This window comes from Myodes glareolus, chromosome 9 (assembly GCF_982192425.1).
Source record: "Myodes glareolus chromosome 9, mMyoGla1.1, whole genome shotgun sequence".
NCBI classification, from domain to species: domain Eukaryota; kingdom Metazoa; phylum Chordata; class Mammalia; order Rodentia; family Cricetidae; genus Myodes; species Myodes glareolus.
In genome coordinates this window covers 16,726,626-16,752,204 of record NC_142034.1, presented here as the reverse complement: position 1 = coordinate 16,752,204, position 25,579 = coordinate 16,726,626, and the positions used below count along the sequence as shown (strand labels likewise).

At 44.8% G+C, this 25,579-nt stretch overlaps 1 protein-coding gene across 1 annotated transcript in view; it reads left to right on the top strand.

Moving 5' to 3' along the window:
• The window catches only part of Tanc2 (tetratricopeptide repeat, ankyrin repeat and coiled-coil containing 2), a 322,705-nt gene extending 297,126 nt beyond the window's left edge, over window positions 1–25,579 (top strand). Inside the window, 9 exon segments of the mRNA XM_087909880.1 lie at window positions 5,703–5,836; window positions 6,879–7,002; window positions 10,066–10,241; window positions 10,521–10,653; window positions 11,191–11,220; window positions 12,035–12,126; window positions 13,999–14,145; window positions 16,590–16,690; window positions 18,213–25,579. Coding sequence (XP_087766006.1) covers window positions 5,703–5,836; window positions 6,879–7,002; window positions 10,066–10,241; window positions 10,521–10,653; window positions 11,191–11,220; window positions 12,035–12,126; window positions 13,999–14,145; window positions 16,590–16,690; window positions 18,213–20,178 — 2,903 coding nt within the window. The 3' untranslated portion in view covers window positions 20,179–25,579.

Here is a 25,579-nt window from a genome sequence, read left to right as displayed (position 1 = left end):
AATATGTTCTATGGACTGACATCATTAGTGAAAGGCTTGGTTCTGAAATACTAGTCTTATTTTCTCCAGGGTGCTGTCAGTTTTGTTTTAAGCAAAGGAATGTTCTTGGCCTATACACACTTGGAAGTTTGCCACAACCCTATAACCTAGTGGTTACTTTAAACAGAATCAAAATAGGAGTTAGAAATTTTCCAAGTGGTTTTTTTTGAGTTGCAGAGCATGTCTAAGTTTTTAGCTACTCTTGTGATCAAATGTCTGTGCATGGCTAGCGACTTTTTAAACTGTTAAAAATAAGAGTTTGAGCTGGGTATGGTGGCGCACACCTTTAATCCCAGCACTCAAGAGGCAGAGACAGGTGGATCTCTGTGAGTTTGAGGTCAGCCTGGTCTACATACTGCGTTCAGAGGTGTGTAAAGAGACTCTGTCTCCAAAAAAAAAGTGTGTGTGTGTGTGTGTGTGTGTGTGTGTGTGTGTATTTTTGAGAAGTAGAACTAGAACCAGTCTTAACATTAACCCCTGTGTACATTTATTTAAGACTTAAAAGTAACCTTCACTGCAGAGAGGACCAGGCTCTGCCCTCCTATGACTAAACAGAAAAATCAGTGTCAAGAGTTGCAAAATAAAATGGAGTACATATATTTTCAAAAAACTGCCACATTTTCCCTTATGAACCCACTTTACCTTTAGGGCAGGATCTGATTATTTGAAAGCTTGGCTTTGTATAAATTATAGGGAGTTTTAATTTTGCATATGGTTCAGTTATAGATAATTAAGCCAGAACCAAAGGCAATGCCAGGCCAGCAAGATGGCTCAGTGAATAAGGGCACACACTCATTAGCCTAATGTCCTGAGTTCTGTCTCAGAGGAGAACTGAAACCTACAAGGTGTTCTCTGTCCACATTTTGTTATACATATATACCAAATAGATAAATGTAAATTTTTTAAAGATTTTATTTTGAGTGTGGCTGATTCGCTTGCATGCATGTAAGTGCACTATGTGCATGCCTTGTGCCCATGAAGTCAGAGCATCAGATCTTCTGGAATAGGAGTCACAGACACTTGTGAGCTGCCATGTGGGTGCTGGGAATTGAACCAGGGTCCTCTGGAAGATCAGTCAGTGCTCTTAACCTCTGAGCTATCTCTTCAGCCCCCAAATGTAAATATTTTAAATTCCATAATTTTCAGGTGAAAAAAATTACAAGTAACTAGTTAATTTGAATTTCAAGACTTCTTTGATTAGAGTCCAACATTTGAAAACTAAAATATCTGTGCATGCCTAATAGTTTTTTTAACTTTTTATTTAATCTTTGGGTCTTTCACATCATGCATCTTGATCCCATTCATTTCCCCATCCATTCATATCTGCCCTCTGCCCTTGTAACCCTCCCCAATAAGATAAAATTTAAGAAAAAATTCAATCTCCTCGTGGAAGCTGCAGTGTGACACAGTGAGTCTTGCAGTAAAACCTTTTGTCCATATATCTTTACTTGCAAGTGTTCATTGCAAACAGTCATTGGTCTGGTCTGGTTCAAGGCCTCTGGTTTCTGCCCACCCCACCCCCACTCCTGCCCCGTCCCTCTATACCTGAAGTGGTTGGGAGAGCTGGCACTGAGGTCATAAGAGCAAGAGAGCTTCCCCTGCCCCTCACCAGCTGTAGCACTCAGGAGAGGAGATCTTGCACCTTGCCTGGGCAACACAGTAGAGCTGACCCTGTTGGCAGAGATGTGGGTGAACCAGCCCCAAAGTTGTGAACATGAGGGAGCTGTCCCCACTACTTGTCTGTCATGTGGAGGTGTGGACGGGGAACAATTGCCCCCCGTTGCCCTTCATTGCCTACAACAGACAAGGGAGCTGACCCTACCCCTTCCCAGCTATAGCACTCAGGAAAGCCGGCTGTGCTCCTCACCTGGGCAGCATAGTAGAGCTGACGCTGTTGACAGAAGTGCAGGTGAACTGGCCCTGGAGATGTAAGAGTGGGATAACTGGTGAGGGCGAGGGAAAGATATCCTACTCCTCCTTGCCCCTACCACCTGTGGTAGGTGAGGGAACTGACCCTCCCCCTTACCAACTGCAGCACTCAGGAAAGTGGGGCCTGCACCTCACTTGTTCACTTGGACAGCACAGTAGAGCTGACCCTACTGATTTGGGGGATAGGGTGGAGGAGGGGTTGAACTGCCCTGAGAATGTGAATGTGGGAGATCAGTCCCATGTGATTCATCTGTGATGTGGTGGTGTGAGTGAGGGAAAGATGCCCTCCCACCGCCCCCACTCTCACCAACTGTGGCAGGTGGGAGAACTGGCCCTGCCCATTACCAGCTGCAGCACGTGGGAGAATGGCCCCTGCACCTTGCCATGGTTACACAGTAGAGCTGGCCCTGATGGTGTAGGTGTAGGAGAGTCAACCCTGAGGATGTGAAAGGAGAACTGACCCCGCCCCTTGCTCATCTTTTTGGTGGGGGGAGTAGTCAGGCAGTGCTGGAGAGCTCACCCTAATGGTGAGGACAAGGGAGAGCTGGCAGGCTGACAAACTCTGCAATTACCCAAGCCAGAACCTAGGTTATAAGTTGGCCCACCCCAACATCTACCCCATCTATGATCTATTGGAGCACGTGAAGAGTCAGGTCCTGCAGACTCAAAACTACAGTCAACAATCCAGTATCTTGTAGAAGAATGAAAATAAACCCATATCTATCACCAGGCACAAAACTCAAGTCCAAATGAATCAAAGACCTCAACATAAAGCCAGCCACACTGAACCTTATAGAAGAGAAAGTGGGAAGCACACTTGAACGCACTGGCGCAGGAGACCACTTCCTAAATATAACCCCAGCAGCACAGACACTGAGAGAAACAATTAATAAATGGGACCTCCTGAAACTGAAAAGCTCCTATAAAGCAAAGGACACTGTCAACAAGACAAAATGACAGCCTACAGAATGGGAAAAGATCTTCACTAACCCCACATCAGACAGAGTTCTGATCTCCAAAATATACAAAGAACTCACCAAAAGAACATATAATCCAATTTAAAAAAAAAAAAATGGAGTACAGACCTAAACGGAGAACTCTCAACAGAGGAATCTAAAATGGCTGAAAGTCACTTAAGGAAATGTTCAACATCCTTAATCATCAGAGAAATGCAAAACAAAACAACTCTGAGATTCCATCTTACACCTGTAAGAATGGCCAAGATCCAAAACACTGATGACAACTTATGCTCGAGAGGTTGTGGGGAAAAGGGAACACTTCTGCATTGCTGGTGGGAATGCAAGCTGGTACAGCCCCTTTGGATGTCAGTGTGGCGATTTCTTAGAAAATTAGGAAACAACCTTTCTCAAGACCCAGGATTACCACTTTTGGGTATATAACCAAAGGATGCTCAATCGTGCCACAAGGACATGTGCTCAACTATGTTCATAGCAGCTTTGTTTTTCATAACCAGAACCTGGAAACAACGTAAATGCCCCTTGACTGAAGAATGGATAAGGAAAATGTGGTTCATTTACATATCAGAAAAAATAACAACATCTTGAATTTTGCAGGAAAATGGATGGAGCTAGAAAACATAATTTTGAGTGAGGTAACCCAGACACAGACAATTATCACATGTTCTCACTCATAAGTGGTTTTTAAACATAAAGCAAAGAAAGCCAGCCCACAAATCACAATCCCAGAGAACCTAAACAACAATGAGGACCCTAAGAGAGACATACATAGATCTAATCTATATGGGAAGTAGAAAAAGACAAGATCTCCTGAGTAAATTGGGAGCATGGGAACCTTGGAGGGAGAGTTGAAGTGGGGAGGGGAGAAGCAGGAAGGGAAGCAAAGAAAAATGTAGAGCTCAACAAGAATTAATTTAAAAAAAAATCTAGTATCTAAGAGGAGTCAGTGAGGGCCCAGCATCAATAGTGTAGCCGAATAGTGTCTGTGTTGTCATTAGAAGATATGGCTGTAATAAGTAAGTAAGGACCTTTTGTTAGTCTACTTTGTCAGTTTTCCAAATCAGTTCAGAAGATGGGGAAACATCTACAGTCTCTCTCCGCTCTCTCTTTAACAAAGCATAACTCTTAATTATTTTCTAATAGTTTTCTATTTTTCCTACCCTTTGTCCAGTCTTTAAAACATTAAATTCAGGCCTGGGAAGAAAGCTTGGTAAAGTTCTGTCCCACAAACATAGGACTTGAGTTTAGATCTCCAGCACAGCACACATCTGTAAGCCCAGAACTGGGGAAGCAGAGACAGGTGTAAATCAGGAGCTTGCTAGCCAGCTGAATCAGTGAGCTGTAGGTTCAATGAGAGATCTTGCCTCAAAAAAAGTCAAATGGAAAATGTCTTAGTCAGTGTTCTGTGAAGAGGCACCATAACGGCAGCAACTCTTACAGAAGAAAGCATGGAGTTGGGGCCTTGCTTACAGTTTCAGAGGGTCAGTCCATTGTGACAGGGAGCCTGGTGGCAAGTATGGGGCTAGGACAGTAGCTAAGAGCTACATACTGATCCACAGCACGGAGAGATTGAGCCTGTCATGGGCTTTTGAAACCTGAAGCCTATTCTACACTTCCTCCAACAAGGCCACACCTCCTAATCATTTTATTAAAAACTCTACTCCCTGTTGACAAAACTTTCAAATATTCGAATCTATGGAGGTGGAAGCCATCTTATTCAGACCACAACAGAGAATGAGGAGGACACTGGTGTCAACCTCTGACAACCTGCACATACATGGGCACACATCAACACACAAACACCATACACACAGAGAGGTGGGGTTTTTTTATCTCCAAAGTATTCTTCCTACTGTACAAACGGTACAGAAAATGAAATATATATTCAGAATGTCCACTACACTGAAGAAAAAAGAAAAAATACTGATTTCTTTCTCCTGTATCCTTTATATTCTCTTTATAGCTACTTTTAAGTCTGTGGCTCCATTGTTTTATGTTTAGAGGAAGAAAGCCTGGTGTATTGTTGCATGCCTGTAATCCCTAACCAGGTCATCCTGGGCTACAGAGTGAGTTTGAGGCTAGCCTGGGCTCTGTCCAGCCCCAACCCCTGCCCCAATGATAGGAAAAAAGTTGTCTTTTTCACAGCTGTTTTCTTGTCTCTAAGATCATCTTACATGGACGGTTCTGACAGTCATGCTTGCAAATCTCTTCTCTAAAACTTACTATCTTGATTAGTTTAAAGGAAAAGAATAGTCTTAAACCGCAGTTCCTGCCTTTGACTCTTTAGATTTGAGAGCACAGGAGGAAAGGTCGACCAGTACTTTGCCCAGCTAATTTTCTCTGCAGTTTCTTCTCTAGATTCCATTCACAAGTAGACTGATAGGTTTTGTAACTAGGTTAAGAACCTCAAAACAGAAATACCCATAGCAAAGAAGGCAATCTGGGTATAGGAAAAGTGAAACTAGGCGAATTTGACCACAGTGATTTTTCAGTTAATTCATTATTATGATTGGCCCCAGATAATGTGAGCCCTTTTTAATATCCTTATTATTTTTCTTCAAAAATATCCTTTCTGGAGAAGGCAGCCAAGATTATTATTCTTGGAGGTAAAGTTGTTACATTAGTTGTTAATTGATTACATTAATCAGACAGTAATTTACTGTGTTTGCATTTAGAAGCATATTAATCCATGTTTAACATTGAACACTAGAAAAGAGAAGAGCTGTCCATCCTCAATATTTGTTAATCTGCCCTTAGCCCTGACAGCCGCAGCAGGAAGGGGCAAACTGGATGTGTGCCGTCTGCTTCTGGAACAAGGGGCAGCAGTGGCCCAGCCAAACCGCAGAGGAGCGGTGCCCCTTTTCAGCACTGTTCGCCAGGGCCACTGGCAGGTAAGTATGGTGCCGCTTTCAGCCCTCTGGAAAGAATGAGCTCCAGGTAGAAACTTCTGATGCAAAGAAAAGAAGCCACAAATGGGTTTCTCGGCAATCTTCAGGCTTGAGGACATGGGCTTTTGTTACTAATGTTCCACTCAATTGAAAGTGTAAGAAATTAACATTCACCTGGTGTGGTGGTGCCCACCTTAAATCCAGCACTCGGAATGCAGAGGCAGGTGAATCTCTTGAGTTCAAGGCCACAGCCTCGTCTACAGAGTGAGTTCTAGAATAGCCAGAGCTACATAGTGAGACCCTGCTCAAAAGAAGGAGTGGGTGGGGAATTAACATTCAAAACCATTGTTGTGAGCTAAATTGATTTGCTGTGATCATGAAGAAACCACTGTTTCCATGTGACAGTATTTGCCAGTTGATTGAGAGGTTCACATCTCAGCAGACCCCTGCAGACCAGTTACTCACAAATGTTTCAGACTTGCCGGGAGAAAACACACTATGTGCAAACTCTAGTTATTTGGTCTTTCCAGAGGTTTGGACTCTAGAAAAACCATTAATTTATACACTAGGATGGAAAAGAAAGGATACTGACGATGATCTCTGGAAGTACTTGAGTAGGAAAAAAGACTCCAGAAGCCAAACAGTGCTTAAAAGGCGCTGCTGTTACCAGAAGCACTTTATTGTAGTCAGTTCAGTGGCAATGTTGTTGGTGCTGCAGGCTTGCAGCTTCCAGAGAGTAATAAAATGGAACTGGCATAGCTGGTTACTTGGGCTGGAACTTTGATTATGGGATGGTTCAGACCACATCTTGTCTTTTTTTCTAACTTAATGTAGTCAGATGTTCAGCAGTGAATCCTCATTTGCTTATCCCTAAGGGAGTGAAGAAAGTAAGTCTTGTGTCACTAGGGCTGTACAGAAACTCATAAGTAGAAAACTGCTTATAAAGAGGACTCTCTGCAAGTAGTCCTCCACACTGTAGGAGACCACGTGCATGTCACCTCAGCAGCTCTGAGAATAACCAGCCTCTGCTTCTCTGCACTTGCAGATTGTTGACCTTTTACTTACCCACGGAGCTGATGTCAACATGGCAGACAAGCAGGGTCGCACTCCCCTGATGATGGCTGCTTCTGAAGGCCATCTAGGAACCGTGGACTTTCTACTTGCACAAGGTAAGTACTGAGAGGCCAGAGCTGTGAATAAAGCCTGTAATAACCCACTGAACTTCTCCTGACTTTCATTACATGTTAAGAATTTGTAAGGATTATCAGGCTACAACCCACAACCCCAGAGAAGCTAGATTTAAAAAAGAAAAAAAGAGAACCCTAAGAGGGACCCAAATGAAGGGCTCCAGGAAGTGGAAATAGTTAAGATCTCCTGGGTAAACTGGGAGAGTGGTAGAAGGGAGGGGTGGCGGATGGGAACATGAGGGAATGGGGTGGATGAATTGGAGAAGGGATGAAGAGGGAGAGCAATGAAAGTGTTAGTCTTGATAGAGGGAGCCATTATGGGGTTAAGGAGAATTTCCAGGTGCTAAGGAAATTCCCAAGAATCCACAAGGATGACACTAAGACTCCTAGCAATAGTGGAGAGGGTGCCTGAACTGGCCTTCCTTTATAATCAGATTAGTGACTACCCTAATTGTCATAGAACTTACATCCAGTAACTGATGGAAGCAGATGTAGTGATCCACAGCCAAGCACTCTTCTGAGCTCCTGGAGCTTAATAGAAAAGAGGGAGAAGGAAGCAAGTGGGGTCAAGATTATGGTTGGAAAAACCACAGAGACAGCTGACCTGGGCTAGTGGAACTGTGGACTGACATCTAGGGATCCTGCATGAGACCAAACTAAGCCCTCTAAATGAGGGTGACAGTTATTGTGGCTTGATCTGCTGGGGGTGGGGGGCTTGACTCCCCAAGGGATGCATTACCTCCTCTCCGAGGAGCGGATGGTGGGGAGGGGTGAGTTGGAGGAGGTGTGGGGGGCAAGGAGGGAAACTGGGGCTAATACATAAAATTTTTAAAAATTTAAATAAAAAGAAAAAGGGGTTTTAAAAAAATTTACTAATTCAGCTAGGTGATCCATGTCTTTAATTCCAACAAGGACAGGCAGATTTGAGACCACCAGGACAACTAGAACTGTTACACAGAGAAACTCTGTCTTGAACTCTCCCACAAAAAAAAGAATTTACTAATTCAGTTGATTAGAAAAGCCAGCAGCTCCTGTCCTGTTTTTTTTTATTATTATTATTTTACCTTCACTTTCTTAAAAATAAGATTACAGGCTGGCCTTGAACTCACAACATTGATTTTCAGCCTCAATTATCTGGCACTTTCTTGTGGGATGTGTGTGTGTGTGTGTTTATAAATATTTGACCAGGCTGGATTCAAACTTAAAGTGATCCTCTTGTCTTAGCTTCCAGAGAGCCAAGTGTACAGGTGTGCCTCACCACTCCCAGCCTGCCCACTTAATACGCTGTGTTCTCCTAATGCTGACATTCTCTTTTTCTTTATAGCCTGCGAGATTGTTATGAAACCAACACATTGTGAACTCTTTCTTTCAAATCAATAATCTCCCAAATTCAGTTTTTTAATGTATGCCCAGTAAATAAGCATCTATTTTAGAGGGTAATTTTACTGTGGCTGCTGCTGGTTGTGGTGGTGGTGGTGTGGAGCCTCATTATGTAGACCTGGAACTTGTTTTATAGACCAGGGTAACCTCAGACTCACACAGATTCACCTGCCTCTTCCTCCCAAGTGTTAGGATTAAGGGTGTTCGCCAACATAACCAGGTGAAGCTGGGTATCAGTTTGTCAGACTGCATAGCTGATACTGTTTTTGAATCTAAAGGAGGTAAAGAGAAGACACTTGCTAGCAATGAGACTCTCTTTGGAGAATCGGGATATTACTATTAAGTTACATAAATTCCTTATGGTATTTTCCAGCATACATCCTAAAGGGGATGTCCTTTATGAGCCTAGTGTGCTTTTTCTCTACAGGTGCATAGTGGGAAAGCATCCAGCCCCTGCTGACTGGTTTAAGCTTAGCACACTATGTTGTAATGGTGTCACAGACCGCATAGTAAAGACTCATCACTAGTGGTACTGCAGCACCACCTAGTGGAGCCTGTGGATTTGCATCAAGCAGTGGGTAGTGAGATTTGAAACCATGAATGACATCATTCCTGTTAGCCTACACTGTAAATAAACCAGACTTAAATATATATTATTATCTATACATGTATGCACTTTCCTTCAAGGAAAATCAGCCTTTTGAAGAACTGTGCCCAGACCTGAACAGCTAAGGAGCAGGAAGACTAGACTTCTCCTAAGATATTTGCTGTGGCTTCAGCTCTGTCCTTTCAAGGAAGATTTTTTTGTTCCTACAACCTCAAACTCAAAGGTGGCTAGAGTCAAGAGTTGCTCTTTCAGGATACAATGTAGCTCTTGTGTCCCCAGCACAAGCTGCCTAACAAGTCTGACTTTATGATACTTCTCTTTATTTCTGCTAGAGAAGGGAGCAGCACTCCGAGGGAATAGACCTAGATTCTTAAGATGTGACATGAAGCAATGTTCCAGAACAAACTAAACCCAACAGAAAAACAGGGTCACTTCAACACTGATAACCTCTAGATAACTACCGTGTCTGACACATGCCAATAGACACTCACTAGGCATAGACTCCAGAGGTTTGTTCTGCCTTACACAAGGTCTTTGAACTGATCGCTTTTATATTTTCTTTGAGTGTTTTATTTTGTTTTTTTTTAACTTAAGTGAGTTTTTACTAAGTCAACAAAAATTATTCAGCCTACATAGTTGTAAAATAGGAACACTTAAGTGTTTTTTAATTAAGCTGTAATTTAGGGTCTGGGAATAAAGTTTAGCTGGCAGAGTGGTTCCCTAGCATACACAAGCTCTAGGTTCAGTCCTCAGCACCACACAGACTGGACTGGCACACACCTGTAATCACAGCAGTCAGGAGATGGAGAAGTAGCTCAGCAGGCCTTAGACTCACTGTATAGTCCAAACTAGTCTCAAACTCATGATCTTCCTGCTTGCTCCTCCACATTTCTGGGATTACTGGTATATGTCGCCATTGACAGCCAGGGTTGATCTCAAAAGAGAAAAATCTAGAAGTAAAAGCTGTTCTTTGACAGAAGATATAGCAACATTCCTTTCTGCTACAAAGTTTTGTGTCCTCAGTCCTGTTAACACACCACTCTCATGTGTTTTTGTAGGTGCCTCTATTGCCCTAATGGACAAAGAAGGATTGACAGCCCTCAGCTGGGCTTGTTTGAAGGGCCATCTCTCCGTAGTACGTTCTCTGGTTGATAATGGAGCTGCTACAGACCATGCTGACAAGAATGGCCGCACCCCACTGGATCTGGCAGCTTTCTATGGCGATGCTGAGGTGGTGAGTACCTTTAAACAGACCTCAGGAAAGTAAGGACAGGGGATGTCAGCCATCAATAATACTATCTAGGACCTAATGTAAATTACTATTTTGATGATTCTAAATTTGATTCTCCAGATCTATAATTCTGGAGGACAGGAATATACAAACTATTATTCAAAATCAAGACTATCACTATGATCTGAAATTATTTCTGTAGCCTGGTTCAGACAGGCAATTTGAAAAGGGGCAAGCTGTGTCCACTGTGCCTGTTAACAGTTCTGCTTGTTCCTTGCCTAGGTCCAGTTCCTGGTGGATCATGGGGCCATGATTGAGCATGTTGACTACAGCGGGATGCGTCCTTTGGATAGGGCAGTGGGTTGCAGGAACACTTCTGTTGTAGTCACTCTGCTGAAGAAAGGAGCCAAAATAGGTAAGAGAAAGAAGGAAGGTATTGACCATCTGTGCCCAGGGGCCAGTGGTCTGGTTGTCATGGGTGTTTGGTGTGAATGTATATAGTTCTCCCTCTGCCCTGGTCCAATTACTATCCAAGTGAACAAAGGCTACTGGCCCAGAGAGAGTTCCATCTGAGCCATAGTCTATAGATACCTGTGTCCAGAGTCACATGACTCTCTGCCCTGCCCTTTCTAGCCTTAGTCAGGAGGCTGCGCCGAGCTTACTTATGCACATCTTAGTGCTGCCTCTGCACTAGCCCCACCCTGAGAGCATCCTGGCTCCCTGCAGCGCCATAAGCCTTTGCTTTCCCTTGCTCTGTATGTGCTTCCGACTCTCGAGCCCCTGCTGCTGCTATCCCAGCTGCTCCCCCACCCACAGACTGTAGACAAGGGTTGGCTGATGTGCTGGCTTTTTGCTGCCTGCCTCTCACTGCTGCTTTTTCCTTCTTTTTTTTTCACCTTCATCCATTTTTTTTTCCTCTCCTACAACTTTTTATTTTCTCCTTTCTTTGAAGGTTGTCAGACGTTACCGAGTCGCCCACGAGGTATATTCCCTGCTGTCAGCATCAGGCGTGGTCTGATGGCTTGGTCAGCTTTGCCTTCTCCTCTTTGATTTAGCCTGCATGAGTTCCCTACACCTCTAATCTTTTAATTTACTTCACCTTAAAAGAAGACTTTTTTAATGACTGTTGCAGAGAATAACTTGAACTTTTAATAACTAACCCTAAAAAGCTTAGTTGGTAAATAATTTCAGTCCTCAGTAAACTAATCAATTTAACTTTATTCTTTTCTTTCATGAGTGAAATAGTTCTTATTAATGCTTGTTTGTTTCATATCTATTGACATTTGAATTGTATCCCTGGTTCCAGGTGAATCCCAGGGAGTCTCTAAGGGAGCCTTCAGAGTTTTTAATGAGGTTTCCCTTCTACAGAGTGCACACTTCAAAATTGAGTCTAAATGTGGGAGTTTTCCACCTCAGATAGAAAATAAATTATTCTTTCTTGGATTTTTCTAATCTTGTGGTAACCTTTACTATAAACCTTTCCTTCCAACTTCTGACTTAAAATAATTCCAAACTAAGCCATTATGCACTCGTGTGTACCACTCAGGCACCACTGCTCTCCGGTGGCACAAACTTGGACAGTTGAGATATTCTTATTTTAAGGTGAATACAAACAAATCTGGTGCAGCTTCTTGGCAGTGGAGTACTGAAACCCTCCAGGACCCAAAGATGAGGTCATGATTGTGGAGCAAGTTGTTCTCTCAGCAGAAACTCCCCCAGGCTATTTTTTTCACCTAGCTTCCTACCACCTTACATTGTATGAGTTCTTTACCCATCATGCATCCTGTACACTACAGGTCCAGCCACCTGGGCGATGGCCACCTCCAAACCAGACATCATGATCATCCTGTTGAGCAAGCTGATGGAAGAGGGGGACATGTTTTATAAGGTGAGGGCAGGAGGAACTGTTCTCTACATGTAGAATCTTGAAAACATGAGTTTTCGTTCTTTTCTATTGAAACAACAGTAGAAAGTCATTCCCCACTCTTAAGTTAGGGTTCTGTGCTTTTACCTTCCTGACAGGAAAGCAAACACAGCCTACACATGCCTCTTGCACATCACAGAAAACTCCGGCTTTACCTGGTCACTTACAGTTTGGTAACAGGTTTTATGTGGAATCTTCTAAATAGGAACTCATGAGGCAGCTAAAAGTAAAGTCATATACTATAGCTGTTTTCAGTTTTATTGATCTTAGTTTTTAATGCATGGTTGCACACGCCTGTAATCCCAACACTTTGGAAGTGGAGACAGGAGAAAATCAGGAGCTTTAAGTTCCTCTTTGGCTATAGAATGAGTTGGAAGGCATTCTGGAAAAAAAAAGTTTATGGTAAAATAGCACTTTTAATAGGATAAGCATTACATTTTCTTAAAGTCACTCAATGAATGACAGACATGTCTTTAAAAAATAGGTACCCTTAATATACAGTTGGCCAGAAGGAAGCTCTTAGGGTTTCAGTTCATTGAACATCCCTGAAGGTTGTAAATGATGTAAAACCTAGTTTTTAGCAGTAAATATCCTCAAGACATCACAGATGTAAAAGGAAATGCCAGTAAAGCCTCCTTATGTTATAAATACACAAGGTCCTGAGCATAATTCAGTTCCTGGACACCCTTTGAGTACATCATGATAATCATGGCTTTTAGAAAACTTAAGCCTTGATCCAAACTTGATAACATAAAATCACATAAATTCAAAGATCTTCATTTCTGTAGGTATCATATTTATGGACCTTTATGTCACTCTCAAGAATCTAAGCCTTAGCCGGGCAGTGGTGGCGCACACCTTTAATCCCACTCAGGAGGCAGAAACTGGTGGATCTCAGTGAGTTCGAAGTCAGCCTGATCTACAGAGTGAGCCCCAGCCACGTTCCAAAGCTACACAGAAAAACCCTATCTCAAAAAAAAAAAAAAAAAGTCCAAATCTTGCTCACAACATAACTTCTGTTGTCCTGAGCAAGAATTTTTGCCTCCTAATGTAAACAGACAGAGCTAATATTCCTGACATCCAGTTCTACCTTGGAAGACTACATTTCTGATGAGAAGATGATGAAAGCTAAATAAAGTGATGCAACCTAGAGAGTCGCGACTGTCCAGGGGAGCCAAGGTAGAGGCTGCCACCTTTGGGTCTGCAGCAGGATCCCTAAATTGGTCAGATTTATTTCATCTTGGGAAAATATTTCCTACAAAGTGAGAGTCACAAATTCCAAGCTTCTCTTCTCTGCTGCCATCTTCCCTCATGCCTGGTCCACAAGTAGGAGGATGCAGTTGACACAGTTTTCTCATTGTGTTAGAGAAGCCACGGCTAGACCATTTTAGGTCCCGCACTTTTCCCGAGGAAGAGAATTATCTTTTCTGTGGGACAGCAAGGTAGAACATCAGAGAGGAACCACATAAGTCAGAACCTAGGAAAGAGCCATCACTCTGGAGTGTTGGGACCAGGAAGTCATATGTGTCCCCATGAGAGCAGTTCAAGAAAAGAAGGAATTTCCCGGGTAGCAAGGTCAGCCCTTGAGAACAGTTCCGAAACTCTTGTATCCATTTGCCAAAATTCTGTTTCTCCAACTTGAGATTTTAGATGTCCTCTTCAACCTTCCCTTTCTTGCCAAGGGAGTTTCTATGGAAAAGCCTAGACGTCTGTTCTCAGCCTCAAAGGAACAATGGACTTAACCTTTCTAACAGCTGCTAAGAGCAGGCAGGGATTGGAAACAGATCTCAGAACTCAGCAAACCAACACTGTGCTCTTCATTTGTACTCCCATTAGAAAGGTAAAGTAAAGGAAGCTGCCCAGCGCTACCAGTATGCTCTGAAGAAATTCCCTAGAGAAGGGTTTGGTGAGGACTTGAAAACCTTCCGGGAGCTAAAAGTATCTCTGCTCCTCAACCTCTCTCGATGCCGCAGGAAAATGAACGTAAGTCCTCTAATCCCCACTCTTTCTACAGTGCTGGAAGTTGAATGTTCTTGTCCCTCAGTAGCTTATACTAGACCCCAACAATCCTCTCTGCCCCATTTGGAACTTGGTTGTCCTTCACCTAGCCTGACACTGAAATAAATCGTCGCTGTGTACAGATCTCTCAAGCTGTAGAAAAGCTAGTTCCGTGTGCACTTTGCAGTCTCTGCATGTTCTCAATCCCCGCACAACACTGTGAGCAGAACACTGTCCTCTCCATGCACGCCCCAGTCAGTTCTCAGCAGAATCCCAGCTGCAGTGAGGTCCAGATTTCAGTCACTCTCTCTAGTACACTCCTAGTCATGCCTCTGTATCCCAGTATGCCATGCCCCTTCTTGCCTTAGATGAAATCTTAAAACTCCTTCTGACCCCCTGCCATCTCCCTAGTTGTCCTTGGCACTTTTCACCACTTTGCAGATAGAGTTTCAGCCAGTCCTCTTTTGTCATTTGACACTTCTGAGCCTCCCTTAGACACCAGAAATGCTTACAGTCATGACAGCCGTTGCCATCACCAGAGGTTCCCAGTTGCTCAGGACATAGAAATAATCCAAACCAAGCATGAATTTTTGATCAATAAGGAAGTGCCTCAGCTGTCCAGACAAAGGTCTTAGCTGCCGTAGAAAAGGCTCTGCTATCAAGTCCAGAAAGACTTTGTCCATGTAACTTTTCATCCTCCATTCTAGCCCTGAAAACCACAGTGAGAGCCCTGGGATGGACATGGCCATCTCAGAGGACACAATTTCTGACCACAGTAGCAGAAAGGAGTGGGGACATGTTACCTTTGGGTGGAGATGGAAGTGGGAAGGTAATTGGGGACAAGATAGTAAATCATGTGAAAAAATAGAGTCAGTACCAAAGGTCTCTGGCCCTCTCTGAGAAGGTGGCAAAACGGTGTGTGCCAGTCTGCTGGTGCTTTTTCCCTAGCAGTTAGTCAGTTTTTTAATGATAGTCTGAGTTCTTGTTTAGCACGCACAAGAGCCTACTGTAGGTTCTAGCACCAAGGAAGAAGAAACAACGGTTATCCCTCAAGTAAGTAAATAGGAAGCAAGAGGAATAGAACATAGCCCCTGCAGATTGGCCTGCTTCTACAGCTATGCCTTTATCCACAGAACTAATAAGTACCCCATGGACCAGCACTGCACTAAGCACCAGAAGTCTCTGCACTTCAGTAGGAAATGTCTTAGGAACCCTTGCCTGTGCCCCAGGGCCTTTGTTCTACCTTGTATACCGCCTTAGGAAAGGCGAATGAAATCATGTTCTGCTATGGCCTTAACATACAGAGAAAGCCTAAGCTGAACATGGTAGCATGTATCTATAATGCTGGTACTTCAAGACAGAAGCAGGAAGATTGGGAGTTCTAAGGCTGTTTTGGGGTGAATAACAAGATCATGTCTCAAAAATAGAACCACTCCCCCATGAAGATTAAAATATTTCCCTTTAGCTTAGTATTTAAGGAGATCTTACAGACCATAAGCCCTGCCTGATCAGTGTTCTGTGCCTTAAACCCTGTTCCTGAGGGTTGTCACGGTGATACCAGTAGCTCTGAGACTGTGTTCTTCCAAGCTGCCTCCAGAGACACCACAGAACTCAGTCTCAGCCAGGGTCTGCTTGTTTCTCTTTCTTTCTTTCTTTCTTTCTTTCTGTCTTTCTGTCTTTCTGTCTTTCTGTCTTTCTGTCTTTCTGTCTTTTCTTTCATTCCCTCCTTCCTTCCTTCTTTCTTTTTAATTTTGAGTGTTTCCTAAGTGAGGACTCAAATATGAGATGGAAAGAAGTATCCATGAAAAACAAAGAACAGTTTATGGGACACTTATTCTATGTCTGGTATATTTAGCACTAAATGTTAGATTGTGCATAGCCTTACCTCTGAAATGGGGGGTGTGGAAAATGTTCAACCCGCTTGAATTAGAACAGACCAGAGGACTGAGCCTGCCTATCTGGCATCCCCGTGCCATCTTGGCCCACTCATTGCTCTTTGCTGGTACCCAGACCCTTTCTCAGTGACCCTCAGGAAGTCTTGTGAGCACTGCGGGATGAGTGCCACCCGAGGTCTCTTGTGTCTCCTCTATGTGGAGAGGATATGTTTCCAACTTGAAGATCCTTACTGCAGAGGGCTGACATTTGGCTTCTGGGATATAAAAAACTTCTAGAAAGGTGAAAAGAGGTCAAATTCAAAAGGTTTTTTTTTTAATACTTTGAACAAATAAAGTTCATAGTGGTTTCAGAGCCCCACAGAGGAAGGCAGAAGAGAACTTAAAGTCTGTGGGCCACATGGTACCAGACCTGTCCCAAACTCCAGGCATTCCACCCACAAATGTCAAAGAATTGTACATATAATTCGTTTTATTTCCGAGTTGTCTTTTGTGTGTCTCTTCAATGACTCATCTGCGTACCTATTACAATGGCAGGACTTTGGAATGGCGGAGGAATTTGCTACTAAGGCCCTGGAGCTGAAACCGAAATCTTATGAAGCATACTATGCGAGAGCAAGGGCAAAGCGCAGCAGCAGGTGAGGCGGGGGAGGGTGAGAAGCAGCAGTGTCTGAAAATCTGGCCAAGGCCATGCAGGTCACCCTGGGGTGTGTGCCCAGCTTGCCTGCCCTTGTGGACTCTCAGAGACAGGCCTTGTACACAGGACAGAGCTCACGATCAGCACTTCTCCTGAGCACCTTAGGAGAAAAGTAAATGGAAAAAGACATGTTCTTCCAGGAAGCCTATGCCGTGTCTCAGTCACTTTTTCAGCCCCAAGCCAGTGGCTTGAAAATAGGAAAGCAGAACCACTTGAGCCACAGCTCCTTTCTACCTTCCCAACAGGAAATCAGGACAGTCACCCACAGACTCTTGTCCTTTCCTCAGGCATTCCCCAGATTATTTAGTGCTCCATAGAGGGTTCTCACCTAAACTGCAGTACAGAGGGAGAGAGAGGAGACCCTGCTGCCAGGGCTGAGGTGGCACCATTCCTTGTGCCCATCTGCTGTGCCTTGGCCACTGAGCAAGAAAGCCTCCAGAAGGAGCTAAAAACTGCCAGTCACTGTTCTTGATGCCTCCTGCCCAGCACCTGTCTTCTCCCCTGCATGGGAAGGAACCGTTTGGGATTTGATGCTATGACCCAGGGGGATATGTCTGCAAAAACCAAATCAAGGCTAGTGACACTGAAGGCAGTGACCTAGAGTCATAACGTATTTATAGAAAGTCAACTATTAATCCTCTCTCTCTGGGATTGTTCCTTTTCCACAAGGTGAGTTGTCCACTTTCTGGGTAATTTTAACTGGGAGGATAGGAATATTCCTCGTTTGTAAATAAGAATCTTCTTGAAGTAAGCTCAGCTCTACTCTCAGTTACCTAACCAGCAAATTTAATTCCTGTGGGCTGTGACCTTGCAGAAAGACACAAACACCAGTGCTGTTGGGTGATAGAGAAAAGGGACAGAGGACAGACAGCCTTCGTATCTAGGATGTAAGGGGCCTGACGTTTAGACCAAAATATTGAGAATATTTGTTTAATTCCACAAGATGAGCTGGGCATGGTAGTGCACACCTTTAATCCCAGTACTCAGGAGGCAGAGGCAGGTGGATCTCTATGAATTCCAGAACAGCCAGGGCTTCACAGAAAAACCCTGTCTCAAACACCTCCCACTCCCCAAAAATTATACTGGATCAGTTACTTTGTTCCTAAGCTACTTGACAGTGACACTGTAAGTGACAGCCCCAGCCAACCCCATACTGCCTAGGATGCACTCAGGAATAAGGTCTTCTGAAGGGTCGGTCTCAGCTGACATAATGAGGGCGTTCTCTGTTAACCCCAGAGAGGCCATAAGGAAGATGAGGGACAAAATGTCTAGGGAATCATTCTGGACTCTTAGAATAGCAGCCTCTTTGCTCCCTTCCTTGTAAATCAAGCTGAATTAGACCCTCTTAGAGTCCCACAGAGCCCCTGATGCAGTCCTCTGAACTGGTGGCCGTCTTCTCCGCTCCTCGTGATCCCTATTCACTCGGAATAACCCCATTCTTATGTTTGCATTTTGTCAAGCAGACAGTTTGCAGCAGCCTTAGAAGACCTGAAAGAGGCCATCAAGCTATGTCCAAACAACCGTGAGATCCAGAGGCTTCTAATGCGAGTGGAGGAGGAATGTAGACAGATGCAGCAGCAGCAGCAGCAGCCACCACCGCCGCCCCAGCAACCTCAGCAGGAGTTACCAGAGGAAGAGACAGAGCCCGAGCCCCCGCATGAAGATATATACTCTGTTCAAGACATATTTGAGGAGGAGTACTTGGAACAGGATGTTGAAAACGTTTCTATTGGCCTCCAGACAGAGGCTAGACCCAGTCAGGGGCTCCCAGTAATTCAGAGCCCACCTTCCTCTCCAGCTCATCGGGACTCAGCCTATATCTCTAGCTCACCTCTTGGCTCTCATCAGGTTTTTGACTTCCGGTCCAATAGTTCTGTAGGTTCTCCCACTAGACAAGGTTATCAGTCCACCTCACCTGCTCTTTCTCCAACTCACCAGAATTCTCATTACAGGCCTAGCCCACCACATACATCCCCAGCTCATCAGGGTGCATCTTACCGGTTCAGCCCACCTCCTGTGGGAGGGCAGGGCAAGGAATACCCGAGCCCTCCCCCTTCCCCTCTCCGTAGAGGCCCTCAGTACCGGGCCAGCCCTCCAGCTGAGAGCATGAGTGTCTATAGATCCCAGTCTGGCTCCCCTGTACGCTATCAGCAAGAAACAAATGTGAGTCAGCTACCTGGTAGACCAAAATCCCCACTATCCAAGATGGCCCAGCGGCCCTACCAGATGCCTCAGCTTCCAGTAGCAGTTCCCCAGCAAGGGCTCAGGCTACAGCCTGCCAAGGCCCAGATTGTAAGAAGTAACCAGCCTAGCTCAGCAGTCCACTCAAGCACTGTCATCCCGACAGGAGCCTATGGCCAAGTAGCCCATTCGATGGCTAGTAAATACCAGTCTCCACAAGGAGATATGGGAGTGAGTCAGAGCCGATTGGTTTATCAGGGATCCATAGGGGGGATTGTAGGAGATGGGAGACCCGTACAGCATGTCCAAGCCAGCCTGAGCGCCGGTGCCATCTGTCAGCATGGAGGATTGACCAAAGAAGATCTGCCACAGAGACCCTCCTCTGCCTATCGAGGTGGCATGAGGTACAGCCAGACACCACAGATTGGGCGTAGCCAGTCAGCATCCTATTATCCAGTCTGTCACTCAAAACTAGATCTGGAACGTTCCTCCAGCCAGCTGGGTTCCCCTGATGTGTCACATTTAATCAGAAGACCTATCAGTATCAACCCTAATGAAATTAAGCCCCACCCACCAACTCCCAGGCCACTGCTGCACTCGCAGAGCGTGGGCCTTCGCTTTTCTCCATCTAGCAATAGCATCGCGTCCACCTCCAACCTGACTCCCACCTTCCGGCCTTCTTCTTCAATTCAGCAAATGGAGATCCCACTGAAGCCAACATATGATAGGTCATGTGATGAACTGTCACCAGTGTCTCCCACTCAGGGAGGCTACCCTAGTGAGCCCACCCGATCCAGGACCACACCATTCATGGGGATCATAGATAAAACTGCCCGGACTCAACAGTACCCCCACCTTCACCAGCAGAATCGGACCTGGGCAGTGTCGTCCGTGGATACCGTTCTCAGTCCCACATCTCCAGGCAGCCTGCCTCAGCCTGAGTCCTTCAGTCCACCATCATCCATCAGCAACATTGCCTTTTATAACAAAACCAACAATGCACAGAATGGCCATTTGCTGGAGGACGATTATTACAGCCCCCATGGGATGCTGGCTAATGGGTCACGTGGAGACCTCTTGGAAAGAGTCAGCCAGGCCGCCTCCTATCCTGACGTGAAGGTTGCACGGACCCTACCCGTGGCTCAGGCATACCAGGACAACCTGTACAGGCAATTGTCTCGGGACTCTCGACAAGGACAGACATCGCCTATCAAACCAAAGAGACCATTTGTGGAGTCTAATGTTTAAGAGACATTTGTTGGAGTGAGACCCATATGTTTTCACTGCACATTTCCAGGCTTGGTTTTCACATCTGAGGTAGTTCTCTGGCTTAATTTCTCATGTAGTTTCTGTGTGGTGTTCAGAGGTGACAGCCCACATGTTGAAATCCTTTGCATGCAGCTGACTAGGAAGCTGGCCTCTGGTGAGCCAGGACTTTCTCGGGTCTGTGCCCCAGCCACATGCTCTCTCCCTCTCTTCCGATGCCAACAAGGAGATTTTGTGCCGTGAGCTTTAACCAGGGAGATCAGACACACTGGTCGGCTTTTTCCAGGAGACAATCGCTTTCACTGATGTTCTTGTTGTATGAATGTCTCTTTCCTTTTTAAAAAGTAAGATGTTCTTGTTTGGTTTTTTTCTAGAAACTCTAGGAAGTGTGTGATGCCTCTTTGTCCTTGGATTCTTACTCAGTGTTCCACATGGCCAGCCCCAGTGCGTTCCTGTGCCATGGTCTCCTCCCCAGACTCCAGCTCCCTGCAGGCATCAGGTCTAGAATCTTCATTTACTGTATTGCTGGTCTTCCCCTGGGATAAAGGGATCTAGGGGAGAGTGAGAAGGAAAGAAAGCTGCTAAATCAGAAGAAAAGCCCACTATAATTATTTGGAATGCTACCATATGGATTTTCCAAGAGGCATTTTGAGAACATTTAGTAAACATTCACCCTTTAAATAAATTGATCAGCCATGGAAATTCCAGGATGACTGTGGGTATTTTTAAAACACTCACCAAGAGTGGGCTTTAACCACTAAAGGCTACTGATTTTCCAAGGCTAGAGGAGGAAATAGATATAGAGAAAAGATAAAAAGGGGGATAAAGATTGTTCTTCCTTCCCACTGGAAGAAATCTGTCTTGGAGACGTCTGCTTCTTAGATCCTGAAACAGCACCGAGCAGACTGTTGAGGTCTGGCTGGTACAGTAACCCTCTTAGCTCCTCTTCCCCTGGAGCCAGGGGAACCTCGCTGCCTCACACCCAGATGGTGTTAAGAAGGAACAGGTTCTTACAGAACCCACTTAGATTCTCTTGGGACTGTCAGGCCCATCCCAGGGTTTCTACCCAGGCCACTGCATTTCATGCCAGCTGTTAACTGATGCCATTTTAAGACCTCTGGTTTCATTATTCACTGTTTAAAGAGTTGTGTCTTTTGTCTAGGAGTGTTTAGGGGTAATCTTTGAAAATCAGAAATAGCCAACAGTGTTGCAGACTCCTTTGACCCCTGGGTAGGGGCATGAGATTGACCACAGGCCTTCTCTTCCATCAGCGTCTGCACATCTAGGTCTTGTGGGTGTCTGCTGACCTGAGACAGCTGAGACAACTACGAGACAGGCAGCAGGAGCACAGGAGCTGAACTGCAGCACAGTCCTGTCTCTGGCTCATGTCAGTTCTTAAAACCAAGCAACTCAGACCAGGAAACTAACCAGAGGTGTTGGTCCCACGTTCTTAGGGAACATTTTACTTTTGTTAGTAAAGGGATACAGGAAGGACAGTATCTTGAACAAAATCCAGCTGTGACCTGTTTGGAATACAGGTTCTCTGAAAGGACCTATGAGACATGCAGAGCTTGACACTGAGATCAAACGCCCTTTTCTCTGATTTAGATTATGCCAGTAGATGAATCCCAAGCTGAAAATGGATCAGGACTCATCTCTATAAGCAGAACAGTTTTCAGTATGATATGGAAGAACTGCCCCCATTCTCCTAGACTAGGAGAGGCATCAGTGATCTCTTCCTACCTGTCCATCCACCTGTCTATATCCCTTCCTACCTGTCCATCCACCTGTCTATATCCCATCTCTCCCATCTGGAAGAGGAAGTTTATAGCTGTGAGGTTAGCCTGTAGCTGGGAACAGCAACTTCTTGGCTCCTGGTGTGGCCTGGACACAGCCCTGTTGGTCTCTATGTCGTTTGCTATCTGAAGCACTTCTAAGAGAGTTCCTACAGCCCATTAGAAAGTGCTCCTGCCTATTTGGTAAGCCACACTTCCCTAGCCTTACCTGCCTAGGTGGGTTAGAATGCCATGCAGGCCTACAGATACACTACAGCTGCCACTTTTCCCTCATTTTTCTAGGAAAAGCAAGAGAATAAATGTCTCTACCCCCACCTGAGAGAGTGGCTGTCACTGCTGTGTGCCAGTGGGTTTCGACTAGAAAACACCAACAGGAACTTCTTGAGGCAGAAACTAAAACGAGGGTCTTCTATAGATGCAGACGCCTGCGCCCTGCTTTGCTACGTCACTGCCATGGGTTGATCTTAGTACTGTATTCTGAATGTGTCCCTCCCTTCCCAGCAACGAGCATTTGCCAGGCACGGCTAGCTTCAGGATGGAAGAAATTTTTCGGATGAAACTGGCAAATTCTGCTCACTCAATTCACATCTCCCTTAAGTAGACAGGTGACAAACTTCAGCTTGTAGGTTTTCACCAAAATGTCCCTTTGCCCACAAGCCTTGCACTAATAGGTTCCCATCACATCATGTCTAGAAATGGGTGCACTTTACTGTGAGAATTTGTAACTCTGGTAAATACTGGATATTTAAGTGTGAGTAATGTCTTCATTAGAAATTAGCAGAGTCACTCTTGTCTCAAGTGTGTTTTTCAAGAAAAAAAAAAACAAGGAAAGAAATCAAGCAGTGGATCACAGCATTCATAGCACAAGAACTGACTGTTGTATATAAGCCTCAACAAGATTGAGAATCTTTAAACACAAGAGAATATTTGCAGTGATTTTAAAGTGCTTTCCAGCAATTTTCTTAGGGACTCCTGAGACATGGTTCATTTATTTACTGGATCAGTAAGGCACACAAGTAACAGTTAAAATTAATGTTTATTTACAAAGTAAAGGGAAAATCTGTGTGACACGAGAATTTGGCATGGACAAATGGAGATCATTTTGTATCTGCTGTTGTGTCTGTCCAGATCGCAGACGTGCACTATTAAAAGCCCAAGTTAATAGAGCACAGCCCCTCTTTCCTCTCCCAGGCGCCCCTTCTAGGTGTTTAACTGAAACTTGATGGCTCAGGAAAATTCCACTAATTAGAATCATGTACAGTATCCCAGGTTGTTGTCCAGATATCCAAGTTTGCTGATTTTAGTTAAGCCTGGACTATTAAACATTTTTCCTAAATTATTATAAACAGAACAGCTTAGAGAAAGGTGTTCTCAGCCCTTATATTGTATAGTAGTTTATGATCTCCTCTAAATATTGGTATTTTTATATTCCAGAGATATACCCAATAGAAAAATTTAAAACCAGTATCTAATTTAATATCCATAAGTATTTTTCCTTAGAGTTTAGTCATGCAGTGGGATATGTGGATGTCACGTGTGCTTCACCATACTCTACCACTAGGTGTCACTGTGGCTCTGCATCATACTTACCTGGTTACAAAGAATGGCTTTGTGGAGCTGCTGCCAGTGCCAAGGCAGACCCATAGCCTGGAGGTTCAGGAAGATGGGAACAGAGGCCTGGAGGGTCTTCATGCATCCATGCCACCTTAGCAAGACAGACTCTGAACAGCACCTGTTTGGGAGGTTAGGTGGATGGGCCTTTTCTCCCCTGAGCACCCCTTCTCTCAGTCCCACTCAGCCTCCAGCTTTTCTAACTCCACGAGTATCATGGTTGGGTGGTTTGATTAAAGATAGTTATTTTTCTACTGCAGAAATGCCTTGGACAAAAACAGTTGCTCACTGAATCTTTGCCACTCAATGGAACAGGCTCCCCAGGTGGCAGGATATGCTGCCTCTGTGCCCATCCCTGTTGAGCCTCCCAGGGCTCAGCAGCCCCACCCACCCTGCCTGTCTACCCTCTGGCTGCCCAGTTCTCAAGAAGCGGTCTGCTGCCGCCTTTACTCTGGGGGCCACACTGCCCTGCCGCCGCCGCGTGCTTGTTGAGAGGTGTGACTTCTCCTTTTCCTCTGGGAATTCCAGACTGACCATCTACCATGACTAACAATGAACAAAGGGCTTAGGGGTAAGAGCTACCTACAAAGACGTGTCATGGAAACCTTCACCATGCAATGCCTTGAACTCAGCTCTGGCTGCTCCCGAGACAAGGTGGCTGGCTAGGGGCCTGGACACAAGCACAACGGGGCTGGTGGAGCCACTGTGCAGAGCTACTTGAATATTCACTGGGTCTTCATCAACTCCTTTTGTAATACAGACCACTCAAGGGCTGAAGTGTTGGTAACCTTCATTTCGGTGTCCAATGCCTCACAGCAGCTGAGCCACCCTGAGATGCTTGTGGTCACATGATGGCCACAGTCAGAGCTTTGAAAGTTGGTACCAAATGAACGTATAATTGGACACCAAAAATCAAGTGTTACTCTCATGTTTCCTCACCCTGCCATCTCGTTTCTCCTCCTGACTGTGATCCCTACACTAAGCTGACCAGTCAGGCTACAGCCGGCTGCACGCAGATGCCAGCCAGCACCATCTCCGGGTTTCAGATAGACCTACTCCGTGGGAAGGACTTGGCTAGCTGCTCTGTTCTGTAGCACTTGATGGCTGGGTTTTCCCTTTGCTAATCACTAACCAGGAAATCTGGCTAGGACTCAAATCACTCCCTTCAATCCCCAGGACCAGAGAGAGAGTTAATTCTGGAAAATTCAGTACTTGAATGTACCTGCCTTACTGTGTACCCATTCACTGGGGGGGAGGGGGGGACTAGTGATGCGGCTCTAGATAGCCACTCATTCACATGTTATTTTGGAAATCCTGTAAGTTATACTGTCCTGATTTCTTTTGGTTTTTAATTTTTTTTTTTTAACATTTGGCTGATTCCTGCTGAGTTGGGCCAGTTCCTGTGGGGCTCAGGGCAGGTGCCGTTCTCAGGCATGGCCTCCCTTCCATCTAGCACAGCGTCTGTCTCTCTGTTCTGTCTCCTCCAAATCCAAGATGATTTTAATTAGTACAGACATGTACAGTCTACAATTAAAGAGTGATTTGTACTAATATGATTTTGATTATTCCTCTTTGCTGTCCTTTCAAGACACTTGCTGGAAAAAGCTTTAATGCACTTAGTTTTCCTCTAGGTTTTCTATAACTCAGATGTAAAGGACTTCCTCTGTACAGTATATTATCCAATGCATGTTTGTTCTCTAGCCTAATATATCGAACACCACACAGTCGTGAACTCGTGCAGTGGGGACACCCCACACCCAGCGGAGGCCTCCAGCCCCGTGTATAAGGAAGACATTTCCTTTGCTGTACTTGCTTGAACAGTTTTATTGTCTGTACATGTGAGCTGTGTGAGATAGATGTGAAAAGTTTAAATGAATGCATTTTCCTGCCCAATGTATACAGAGCGTCAACTGTACAATGAGCTGTATGTATGGAAGCAAATGTACTTATTTATAAATGGTCAACACTTGGAGAAA